Source organism: Cervus elaphus, chromosome 21, assembly GCF_910594005.1.
Source record: "Cervus elaphus chromosome 21, mCerEla1.1, whole genome shotgun sequence".
Lineage (NCBI taxonomy): Eukaryota > Metazoa > Chordata > Mammalia > Artiodactyla > Cervidae > Cervus > Cervus elaphus.
In genome coordinates, this window is record NC_057835.1 from 12,689,471 (window position 1) to 12,702,029 (window position 12,559).

The following is a 12,559-nucleotide window of genomic DNA, read 5'->3' on the forward strand; positions in this document are numbered from 1 at the left end:
TGTAAAATGCAGATGGTCATCCCAACACTGCTGACCTCACAAAGATGGATGTTGTGTGTGTGTGTGTTAGTCCATCAGTCGTGTCCGACTCTTTGCGACCCCATGGACTGTAGCCTGCCAGGCTCCTCTGTCCATGGGATTCTCTAGGCAAGAATACTGGAGTGGGTTGCCATGCCCTTCTCCAGGGGATCTTTCCAACCCAGGGATCCAACCTGGTCTCCTGCATTGCAGGAAAATTCTTTACCAGACATTCTGTGCAGTGTTACAAATTGAAAAACCTGTCAAGGGAAGCCAGGTAAACAGTGAGTGCTTGCTTAGGAAAACTAGAATATTTGGGAGACTGCATTAGTTTCTTGTAGTTGCTGTAACAAATTACTGTAAACTCTGGTGACTTGTAGTAACAGAAATTTACTGTCTCACGGTTCTGGAGACAAAACCGGATTTATTGAGCCCAAATCCAGATATGGGCAGGGCCATGCTGCCTCTGGAGGCTCCAGAGAAGAAGCCATGCCTTATGCCTCCAACTCTGGAGGTGCTGGGATTTCCTGGTTTATATGTGTATCACTCAAGCTCTGCTTTCTCCTCTTCTATGTGTAGCAAATCTCCCCACCTCCCTCTTACAAGGACACTTATGAATGCATTTAGGATCCTTTGGGATAATTCAGGACAGTTTTTTCACATCAGGTTCCCTAGTTTATTCACATCTACAAGCCCCTTTTTCCTTAAGAGGTCACATTTAGAGGTTCTAGAGTTTAGGACATGGTATCTCTAGGTGATCATGATTTCCTTTTGTTGCAAAAAATCTTTTTATACTTTGGAAAGTCATTTTCTTATATTAAGCTAACTGTTCAGTTTTTAGAGGCACAAACATATAGGATTAATAAAGATGGCTCCTCCTCCCAAGCCAGGTCAACCAATGAATAGCTAATGTTGCAATCGCAAACTGCTTTCTACATCTTTTATCCTACATGCCCTTCCTACAGTGCTGTGAGATAGAGCAGCGATTACTATTCTACCCATTTTTCAGATGAGAAAACTAAGGCTCAGAAAAGTTAAGCGAGGTGTTCCATGTCATTGAACCAGGAGTTGTATGGCGGTCCTGCACTCTGTTCTCTGTTACCCTGTGGACCGCAGAAGTGACAGGGCCCCTCGGCCAGATTCCCTTCACATGCCCACACCCACCGTGGCCACAGGGCCACCTTACCTGCTGTGGCTGTAGCTTTCTGGAGCGTGGTACATGAAGACGTTTCCTCGGACCGTCCTTGCCCAGTGGCTGGCCATGTCGATCACAGGGCAGATGATAAAGTAGTCTCTGGTGAGAGGAAGACAGAGGGGGTGTCTAGCCATGCCCAGCTCTATAGACAACAGTGCTGGGTAAAGGTCTCTCCCAGGCGAGGGTCCCTGGGCGACCAGCCCCTCTGCACACAGCAGCAGAGAACACGCCTGCTCCTCGTACCCCCGGCTTTCCTCTTGCCCCAGCTGGGCCCCCTGCACAGTCCAGCCTGCTTCATGGATGGCCACGATCACATGCTGTGGTCCATATGACGCATCTCAGGGTCAAGCGACCCGTGGGAGCATCATCTTCCCAGAACATCAATTTTACCCAAAAACTTGGGAACAAAACATCTTATAGTCAAATAAATACAATACACTGTGGAGCTGAACATAATCATGCATTTAAAAAGGAGATGGAGACCTCAAGGGTCTGGGACCACCGGGCTTTGAATCCCACACAGTATCTCCACGTCTCCTTGACACTCCACGTCCTCAGCTGAGAAACGGGGCCCGTGAGCCCGACGCTGCAGAGATTCTGGTAAGTGATGGACTCATGGAAGTCCATCACTGAGGAGGGCTGCATACCCCTCCTCTGGAGGTGGAGACCAGCACCTCTAGGGCTCACAGGGAAGGTTCTCAAAGAGCACATGGCTGGCGGGGTGAGTCTGGAAGTGCAGATGGAGGCAGCCCTCTTCAGCTTATGGGTCCCTGAGGAGCAGTGAGCAGGACAGGGGTGGGAGCAGACCTCCAGAGAGGCCCACCTGGTAGCACTGTGATGAGGACACTGGAGGCAGGGAGGCCCATGGAGGCTGTTGCCTCAGTCTTGCCAGGAGGGAAAGAGGGCCGGACCTGTGGGAGATCTGGAGTCCACCTCAGAAGTGAAGCCTTCCTGGGTTACCTGCCCTCCCTTAGATCTCCAGATCTCCGCTCCTGCCCCCGGCTCATGGATTGCTCTCAAAGACAGATACAGGCTAAAGATGGAACAGGAAGGAACATGGGTTTCTGAACTCTATCCTGAGTTCTTTCCACAACATGGATCTGAGCCAGTCCCGACGTGGCTGTGAGCGTCTCAGGGCCCAGGAGTCGGACATCTGTGAGCCCTTAGGGTCCATTCTGGGACTGGGCCTCCAGGAACAGCTGCTGGCCATTTGGTTCAAAGGGTTCAAAGCTGAACTCTCCATTGGAGGGAAAATTAGAGCCTTCTTGGTCCCCAAGGTCCCAGGGGATGGTACAAAGTTTTATTCAGAGCCAATGATGCTCTGATTGGAAACCGTAGGCTCCTGGGCAGAGAGACCAAGCAGGGAAGCGCGTCTCAGCACCCTTCAGTCCAGCTCTTTCCATCACAAGCAAGTTCAGTAGGGGCCTCTGAGCCTCGACAGCAGCTCTGTCCCCAGGGACAGCGAGCGAGGGCCAGCGTGGACCTCCCCGAGGACAGGAAAGAAGCCACAGGATGCCGGAACCCCCCTGACCACATTCTCCCCTCATGGAGGGGGCCTGCCAGGGAACCAGACCATGCCAAGGGGGCCTCACAGGTGACCCGAGAGCTAGAGTCCCCGCTGTGGTCTCATCCCGGGGGCTCCACAGGCAGAGAGAAACGGAACCTGGCTGTTTCTTGACTGTGATGAGAGAGAGGGATGGTCTGGGGACGGCAGAGGCTGCCATGGGTGGGGGGCATCCACTAACCACTCCTGGGTGGGGGACCTGGGCAGACTTCCCCAGGAAAGGAAGCTGGAAGCAGTGAACCTGAGCAGCAAGACCCATAAACAGTGAGCATAGAAGCAGCATCCTGGGGAAGGGGTTGCATGGCCTTAGAAGCCCTGTGTCCTCTATTCTAGGTGTGACGTCAGGCACAAACCTTCCCCTGTCTAGGCCTGTGTTTCCTGTGCAAGGTGAATTCTGGCCAGAAAGCAGAGTCACTTGGGGGACCCTTGAAATACATTTCATGCTTAGTCACTCCATCCTGTTGGACTCTTTGCAACCCCATGGACTATAGCCCACCAGGCTCCTCTGTCCATGGGATTCTCCAAGCAAGAATGCTGATGTGGGTTGCCATTTCATCCTCCAGGGGATCTTCCTGACCCAGGAATTGAACTCAGGTCTCCTGTACTGCAGGCGAACTTTTAACCATCTGAGAGATGTATACCAGTGCTTATGAGGCCTGGGCTCTTGCCCCACCCTTCGAGTGCTCCCTACATGGTTCTCAAGGGTAGTCTAGGTCCAGACCACTGGATTGGAGGACGTGGGGTCCTCTCTGCTGGGTTGGGCTGTCCCTTCTGCACCAAGCGCCCCCCTCCCTGGTGCTCCATCAGCAATAGCTGAGCTCAGCTTCTATGTGCAGGGTGTATACAGCAGGCGCAAGCACCATGGAGGGAAGGACTGGGTCACCCCTCGAGTCTCCCCCATGCGGGCAGGCAGCCCGCACCTTGGACTGAATGAAGGAGGCAGCGAAAAGCACCGGCACCGTGCCCCGGTTCTCCCCTGGAGGCCTGAGCATCCCCACGCCCGGTGGAGGCAGGCCCGCACGTCCGGGGGACTCACCGCGTGGCCTGCTCCAGGGCGCGGGAGAAGGAGGCGTAGTCGTCCGAGTCGTGGTCCAGGGAGTAGTACCACGTGGCCGCGGCCTGCACGCCGGCGTCCGCGGCCTCGCCGCCCAGGGAGTTCTGCAGCGCCTGATAAAAGGCTGTTTTGCTACTGGTCCGGCCTTGACTTTCTTCAAATTGCTTGAAAAAGAAAAAGATACGCAAATCACCTGGTCAGATTCTGAAAGGCCTCGAGTCAGCATCGCTCGAACACCTGGTCTAGAAGTTTCTCTCTGGAAAGCAGTGGAAGATGGTGTGAAGCCCATCTGTGCTAGAGCCAGACTGCCTGGGTGCGAATCCCAGCGCTGCCTCCTTCCAGCTGTGTGACCTTAAACAAGTACCTGTACCTCTCTGGGCCCTCTTCTCCCAGCCTGAAAATGGACAGAGCGGAGCCTGCCCCCACCAACCCAGGCAGGGTTGCAAGGAAGATTTAAAGGTGAAGCACTGAAAAGGGCGCCGGCGATACGCAAGCGCTCCCTGAATGCCAGCCTTTGCTGCAGGCTGCTCTCGGGTCTCACGGTGGGTGCTCCTGCACGGGACCTGCTCAGCCAGCTTGTCACATGGGCTTGTGAGCAGAGCAGACTCCTGTCTCCTTCACTGAGTCAAGCAGTCAACGTAAGGGTGTCTCCGCCCTCTCTTCTGCTGGTAACAGCCTGGGAAACAGCCCTGAGCATGCTGTTCAGGGGGCCCTGATCCAGCTTCCCTGCTCTCACAGGCCTCATGTTCTAGAGGTGGAGGTGGAAAATAAGCAAATAGTTAGGCGTTCATCCGGGACAGGTGCTATGCAGAGAAACAGCGGGGTGAGAGGGCGGGGGCAGGGCGATTTCACAGAGGATGGGCGGGGATGGGGAGGGGTACCCAGGCACCTCTCTGGGGATGGCATCCCCTCTCTGGGGACGGGCATCCAGTTGGAAATGAGTCCTTTCCTCTCCTTCCTCTCTTTCCTCCTTTCCTTCCTGTCTTTCTTCCTTCCTCTTTCCCTCCCTCCCGTCTTTCCTTTCTTTCTCATTTGCTTCCTTCTCTCTTCTTTTCAAAATTTGTTTTTAAACTGAAGTAACACTGGTCTATAACATTAGATGAGTTGGATGTGTACAGCATTCTATTCCTACTTCTGGGTACCCAACCGTGAGCTCACCACCAAAGGTTTAGTTTCCATCCCATCACATACGCTTGAGACAGTAAATGAAACTGAAGTCAGTCCCTTTTACCCGTTTTGCCCTCTCCCCCGCCACCCATTACCGCTAATCTGCCCCCCGCCGTGTCTGCGTGTTTATTGCTGCTTGGTTTGGTTTGTTCAGTTGCTTGTTTCGCCTGCGAGTGAAGTCGTATGGTATTTGTCTTCCTCCTCGTCCTTCTTCCCTTCCTTACTTGTCCTGTCTGCCTGGGAGAGTCTGGGGAGAGCCATGTCCTCCCTCCCAAGACTCAGTTTCCTTATTTCTGAAGACAAGGGGCGGAGGGAGACGCAGCTCCCATGTGTGAGGTCCAGGCCCCTTGGCTCTTGTACAGCCCTAGGATGTGTGTTTACTTATTTCTAGACTCTTAGGTCAACACTGACATGTGCTTATCAGGACATCCTGACGTGTTTAGATTGTTTTCCTAAACATTCCCAAGCACACCGGACCTGTGCTTAGAATTCAAGGAGTGGGTGTGATCAGTAAGGAATCCCTGCTGTCTGAGACACAACCCACTGGGGTCACAGGCTGTGCTGCCTTTAGCCTGTCTCACCAAGAGCCTGGACCTGGGTGAATCACTGATCAGAAGCATATCTGCTGGTGGCTACACACTAGCTTCAGGAGAGATGAGGAAAGGAGATAGGGAGAGGGGTGCAAAGATGGCTTAGTCTGAATTCTATCTATGGTGGGTTATTTCTTGGAAAAAGATCTGAAGCAAATATGGCAAAAAATACTAATACCTGTTAAATCTGAATAGCAATGTGCTTACAGTATCAGTGTTTATTATATCAACATGGGTTTATTATACAGTGCATACATTATCAAATATTTCTGATCATGATCTATAATAAAAAAAAGACATTGGATACATGAGGAATCACACACAAAGTCACACTCAAAGGAATCACTCAAAAGGAAATAACTCAAAGGAATCACACTTAAAGGCCTGTAGTAATGTTCACAAGTAACACTCATTCTCATTGTTGTTAACATCTATGATGTATCTGATAGTTTTCATTGTATTGTATTCTATTCTAGTCTAATCTAGTCTATTCAAAATGCTTGCCTACAATCTAATTGACTTCACTATCTTCTAATAGTTTAGGGGGAAATCATCATGTTATTCTCTGCCCTTTTCTGAGTTTTTGAAATATTTTATCTCCAAAATTATATTAGTCACCATTCACATAACTCTGATTATTGCTAAACATTTAGCATGTCTATGTCACTGAAATACCAAAATCACCATATGAGTTGGGCAGTTGCATAGAATCACTGTCAAATTCCAACAAAACTTTAATATACAGGGCATAGCACAGCTCTGGGCACACGTGGTCAGTAGATGTAGTGATTACTTTTCTTCCTTGTCCCAGATGCAGGCAGGGGCCCCTGGGTGCCTCCAGGATGGTTTGCTGAATCCCCAGGGACTATTCCTGTTCTCATGTTCCAGAACCACCGAGGAACCCCTGAACCACAGGACTCAGCGCAGTGCTCAGTAAGTGCTGAATAAAATGAATAGTGAAGACCCTGAGCTTCGTAGAAATAACACAGGAGAAGTCGCAAGTCCAAAGTCAAACCTCCTAGATTCAAATCCCCAAAGCTGGAAAGACCTGGACTTGGGTGCCAGCTTTGCTAGGTCTTAGATGTGCTTCACGAGCAAGTTACTAAAGCCCTCTCTGCCTTTGTTTTCTCCTCTGTGCAATGGGCACAATAATGTTGCCCTCTTCATTAAACTGTCCTGAGGTTAAACACGCACACTGTTAGCATGATGCCTCCTGATGGATGCATGCAGCCTCAACCCTGGGCCCAGCTCAGCTGGCGCAGGGGAGCTCGTGTTTTACAGTAAGACCTGATCCGTGCTGGTCCCCTTGGCTGTGGGTCCAGACCCTTGGAACTCCTCTTCTGAATCACTGCTGGAGAACGACTGACCTTGTCCTGGTGCTACGGAAATTCTTTCCACAAAGAGGCCGCTTTTAGGAGCAGCACGCCGTCAAGCCCTGGGCCTTACCAGAAGCACCTCGAACAAGCTGAACAGTTCCACAGCTAAAATGCTGAAGGGAAGGGCCCAGTTTCTGCTGCCACGAAACTGCGATTCATTTCACAGTCTAAGAGGATCTGAGCTGCTCAGATGAGCTGGGACATGACAGTGTCCAGGGTCACTAGTCTGGAGAGACGGCTGGAGTGTGGACCTGGGCCCCAGGGGGGCACGTGAGGATGCGAAGGGCCTGATTTCAGCAAGACCCAGGTCTCTTCCTGCTTGGCACGGACAGAAGCACAGATGCCGTTGCTGGTTTAATTAAAGAGGCAGCAGGAGGGAGTGGGGCCACCACGTGACTGCCAAGCTGGGGGCCAGTGGCACAAGCTGTAATTACAGGCAGGACCTTCCTCAGAGGCGGGTTTGCTGGGCATGTGCTCATTAAGGGCCATCAGGGATTGGCACATCTGAGCTGTGTGGTTTTAAGGGACTGCCCTGAATATGCCCCACAGAACAGTTAGAGGAGCCCTGGGGAGGCTTTAGAGACTGCAGAGGGGTTTAGAGTCACCTTGCAAGCTGGTGGCCTAGGGAACTGAATGTGAGGTTCAGACTTGGCTCTGCATGTGGCCTCATAAGATTCATTGCTGGTCAGTGTCCCCAGCTCCACAAAGCCCTGGCAGGAAGCCCAGGAGCCCCTGGCTCTCCCCTCCTTGAAGTTATGCAAAACGGTGGTGACACCGTTCGCTAGAGGAGAGGGAGACCCAGAGCAGCATCCCCAAAGGCAATCAGGTGCACGCTGAAAGGAGGAGTGAATGGACAAACGCCCCTGAATTCTCTAGAGCTCCAGGGTACCTGGAGACACAAATCCTCTTTCCTTTAATGGGCATATGTTAGAGACCTACTGTGGCCAGCAGCTGAGAGGTTTGAAAAGAGCAGGACACAGACCTTCCCACAGAACAGCCTGGTAAAGTCGAAGAGGTACCGTGTCAATGAAGGAAGTGGTAGTGGAAGCTGTCAAGGGTTGGTGTCCAGCGGAGCTGGGGGTGAAGCAGAAAGAGGGTGGGTTTGGGAAGCACACGATCGCTTCCTCACTCCCTCCTCAGCCTACGCTCATCACTCAGGCCTTCCCCTCACCCCCAGTACAGCCCTTATCAAGGGCCCCCGGGACCTACATCCTGTCCGGTCCAGGGGTCAGATCTCTGCCCTCATCTCACACCATTTCCAATGACGTTCTACCCTTGACCTCAGCTTCCTTTCACAAACACGTTGCTTTCTTGGCTTTCTGCAACATCAAGATTTCCTGGTTTTCTTCCAGATCTGTATCTATAGCTATGAACCTGTTCCTGAACCCCCCCGCTCACCCACCCAACTGCCCATCCTACACATATCCCCACTCTGAGCACGTTTCGTTTCACCGCTTCCGTGTCTTTAACCCTATCAGTGCACCAGCTTGTCCCCTGGACCTCGCAGTGGACCTCAGTCTGGTCTCTAAGTCATTTGTTATCTTTCCACAGTCAGTTTTCCATAGAGCTGCCAGAACGCTCTTCAAATTCACAGATCAGGGGTATCATTCTCTAGCTTAAACTTTCTAATAACTGCCCCCTGCAAGTAGAATCCAGTCGCCGTTCAGATGGCCTAACAGGTCTGCGTTCCTCTCTTACTGCTCCCTCCATCACCCACTGGGTTTACAGCATCTGGCCTTCTCGCCCCCCAAACCAGCCCTACCTGGGGTCTTTGCACCAGCTCCTCAACTGGCTGCCCTCACGGCTGGCCCTTCTCATCACTCAGGAGCGGAAGTCCCCTCCCCGACCTCCCTGCAAAGTGCTTTCCCCCACTGCCGCCTTTTCTCTCCTGTTACTGGTACAGCTTTCTTCAGAGCACATTCCATGATCTGAAATTCCTATTTCCTTTGTTTACCCACCACTGTCACTGTCCTTTCCCTGGGACATAAACTCTATGAGCCAGGAGCCTGATCTCTTTGGTGGGGGCTGGGGGTGGGGGGTTACAACGTTCCTCCAGAGCCATGAGGTAAGCCCGCAGAGAGTTTGTCTTGACCCCTCCTGCCCTGACCCCTGGGTGTGGAAGTGACCCGACCAAAGGCTGACTTCACCTTCAAGCAGGCCTCTTGCCAGGCCCTGTCATAATTGTAGGGGCCATGATAAGATGTTCCTTTTAATTGTTTTTAATCAGAAGAAAAAATAAATATAATAACAATAATAATGAACATATACTAATGAATCCAAGGACTTCCCTGGCAGTCCGTGGTTAAGACTTCACCTTCCAATGCAGCGGGTACACGTTCATCCCTGGCTGGGGAGCTCAGATCCCACACAACCCAGGGCCAAAAATCCAAAACATAAGACAGAAGCAATATTGCAACAGATTCAGTAAAGACTTAAAAAATGGCCTGCATCAGAAAATCTTAAAAAAAAATAATGAATCCAGCCTGGCTTATATTCATCTTTTACTGGCACAGTCAGAAAATAATTTTACTGTTTTTGGGGGATGAGTCAAACCCGTTGATCCCTGGTTTTCTCTTCCCAGAGCACAGGCAGGGAATACTGAGACTAGGGTGAGATACTCACTAGGGTGAGTGACGACACTGAGGATCGGGTGGTTACAGCACCAGCGGGGAGGGGTCTCAGTACAGCTCCCAGGGTTGGGTGCTGTGACCTTTGTCTAAGAGTCCTTAAAAACTAGGACTAAAATTACCCTATGACCCAGTAATCCCACTACTGAGCATATACCCTGAGAAAACCATAATTCAGAAAGACACATGTAACACAATATTCATTGCAGCACTATTAACAATAGCCAGGACACGGAAGGAACCTAGACGTCCGTCGACAGACGAATGGATAAAAAGACTGTGGTATATATACACAATGGAATATTACTCAGCTATAAAAAGGAACAACGTTGAGTCAACTGAACTGAGGCGGATGAGCTTAGAACCTGGTATACAGAGTGAAGTCAGTCAGAAAGAGAAAAACAGATACCATACAGTAACGCATACACGTGGAATCTAAGAAAACGGTACTGATGAGCCTATCTGCAGGGCAAGAACAGAGATGCAGATGCAGAGATGCAGGGTAGAGATGCAGGTGTAGAGATGCAGATGCAGACACGTGGACACAGTGAGGAAAAGAGAGGGTGGGGCGGCCCGAGAGAGCAGCACGGTGGCGGTTTAGTCGCTGAGTCGTGTCCAACTCTTGCGACCCCATGGATGGTAGCCTGCCAGTCTCCCCTGTCCATGGGATTCTCCAGGCAAGACTACTGATGGGGTTGCCATTTCCTGCTCCAGGGTAGCATGGAAATACACGCACCACCATGTGTAAAACATCTAGCTAGTGGGCAGCTGCCGTACAGAAAAGGGAGCTCAGCTCGGGGCTCTGTGATGACCTAGAGGGGTGGGAGGGAGGCTCAGGAGAGAGGGGATGTATATATATACACACTCACAGATAGCTGGTTCATGTTGCTGTATGGCAGAAACCAACACAACATTGTAAAGCAATTATCCTCCAATTAAAAATACATTTTAAAAGAAGAAAAAAAACACAGAAGTTCTCGCTTAACTACAGGGTTGGTTGCCCTGTGCCCATTCAAAGATTAAAGAGTTGGCAGCTCTCAGACTGCTTCAGCTGCCTTCACTGCAAGGAATCCTGACCTGTTTTTTCTTATTCTGGGTCCTGGCTCTCCAGAGGGCCCCAGGATGTCCAGGGTCCGGACCCTCGCATCTCTTTACCCCAAAGGGCCGGGGATTTGGTGCGGCAGTCCCCCTCTCTCCCCACAGGAAATCCATGTGCTCCCTGAGACTCTGGCACGCCCCTCTGCTGTAATCTGTCACCAAAGGCATGGTTTTCCCGGGCTGGGGCTCATGCCAGCTCCTGGGGCTGCCAGGTGCCACTTTCCAACTCTCAGACGGGCTGCCCCCCTCCCCGTTCCCTACAGGGCCCCCGCCCCACCTGCTCCTGGACGAGGCCAACTCCCGGCCAAGCTCAGGGGCAACGCGGCGGGGGCCGATCATGGTTTTTTTCTCGCCTTCCTTGGAGATGCTTGTGCTTGGAGGGGAAGGCACAGCGTTGCCTCTTGGAACAAATCTGCTTTTGATCATGCAAATTAATGCCCGGTTAATGTAGGCAGACTGTCAATTTCACCAGTTAGGAAGAGAGAGAGAGAGAGAAAAGAGGGAAAAATCCCCACCACGGTGACTGAAGAAGAATTTCAACGGAAAGCTGCTACTTCAGAAAATAAGATCGTTCTCTGTGAACAGAGCCATCCCAGGCATCTCAGGGAGCGCCGATGCACCACCGGTACGTGGTTAACTCTGCTGGTGTCATTAAGGCTCCTCGGGTGGGCCACAGGCGGCCTGGGGTGCTGGGGGCTGAGGGTCTTCACATGGACTCGCTGGAAACCCTACCCACCCTCTTTGCGCTGAGGGAATTTATTGGGTCTCCGCTGCTGTGACGGACGGGTGAGTCAGGGGCTCACTTGGGGTGGTAGGGACGTCTATCTATCTCTCTCATGACTTTCCCTGGGAAGCTGGATGGTGTGTGTTTGTGGGTTGGGTTCTGGATGGTACTGATGCAAGGGTGGATGAGAGGAAAGCATGTGTGTGTATCTGCCACGATTTGGAAAACTGGCGCAGGTCAGACGAGGTGGTTCAGTGATCGTACGCTCTTTGTATTCCTGCCTTCTCGGGATCATTCTATGGACTGGGGACAATAACTTTGATACTGATTGTCATAGCACAGTTAAAGAATCAAGGGAAAAGCTAATATTTATTGAGCACAGGCTACAGCTGCCTGTATTTTTTCTTTCAACATCTTTATGGGGATATGTACTAATAATCTCCCGATTTTACAGATAGGGAAACTGAGGCTCAGGCTCTAGTGAGCTCAAATTCTCCTGATTACAATCCGTGGACACCCAGGACACTTTCCGCTCTGTTGACAGACAGCTCGGGGGCGGGGTACTGGCCAGGTCCATCATCACTGGGTCCCTTCTGCGGTCAGTGCCACCGCGGGTCCAATGACCCCCTCTTCCCTGACTGCACAGAGGTCCTGCAGTAGGTGTCTGTCTCTCCAAACAGTGTGTATCAAACTGCCTTTTAGTGATTTATTTTTGCTCATTCTTTATTTTGTTCCTTGACTGTGAGCTCCTCGAGGGCAGGAATTTAATTTTATTTATGTCCCAAACACCTAGCACAGTGTTGGGGGCAGAGTAAGTGGTCTTGTTAAGCGTCCCATGACTAGTTGAGCAGGTCTCTGTGCTGGGAAAACATGCCTGAGACCCTGTTCTAGTGGACTTGTCCTGCTTTCAGCACAGACAGGGTGTGAGAGGCGGAGTCATATGGATGGAGGGAGGATTGGGGAGAAGGAATTGCTAGGATGAAGGTCCTTGGGGATGTGCCACCCTGGGCTTCTCCTTGACTAATGGCAGTAGGACTCAAGTGCTACAGAGCGGTCCAGGGGGAAATGGAGAAACCCACAGCCCAACCCTGAATGCAGGTCACAAGCAGGCTGAGACAAGGCAGGGTAACCCGGAGGGCAAGCGAG

At 51.4% G+C, this 12,559-nt stretch overlaps 1 protein-coding gene across 1 annotated transcript in view; it reads right to left on the reverse strand.

Annotated features, from left to right (window-relative positions):
• TG (thyroglobulin) overlaps positions 1–12,559 on the reverse strand; it is a 235,546-nt gene that overhangs the window by 19,961 nt on the left and 203,026 nt on the right. The window contains exons 44-45 of the mRNA XM_043880093.1: positions 3,814–3,995; positions 1,205–1,312 (exon numbers count right to left, since the gene is read on the reverse strand). Coding sequence (XP_043736028.1) covers positions 1,205–1,312; positions 3,814–3,995 — 290 coding nt within the window. The remainder of the gene's footprint in view (positions 1–1,204; positions 1,313–3,813; positions 3,996–12,559) is intronic.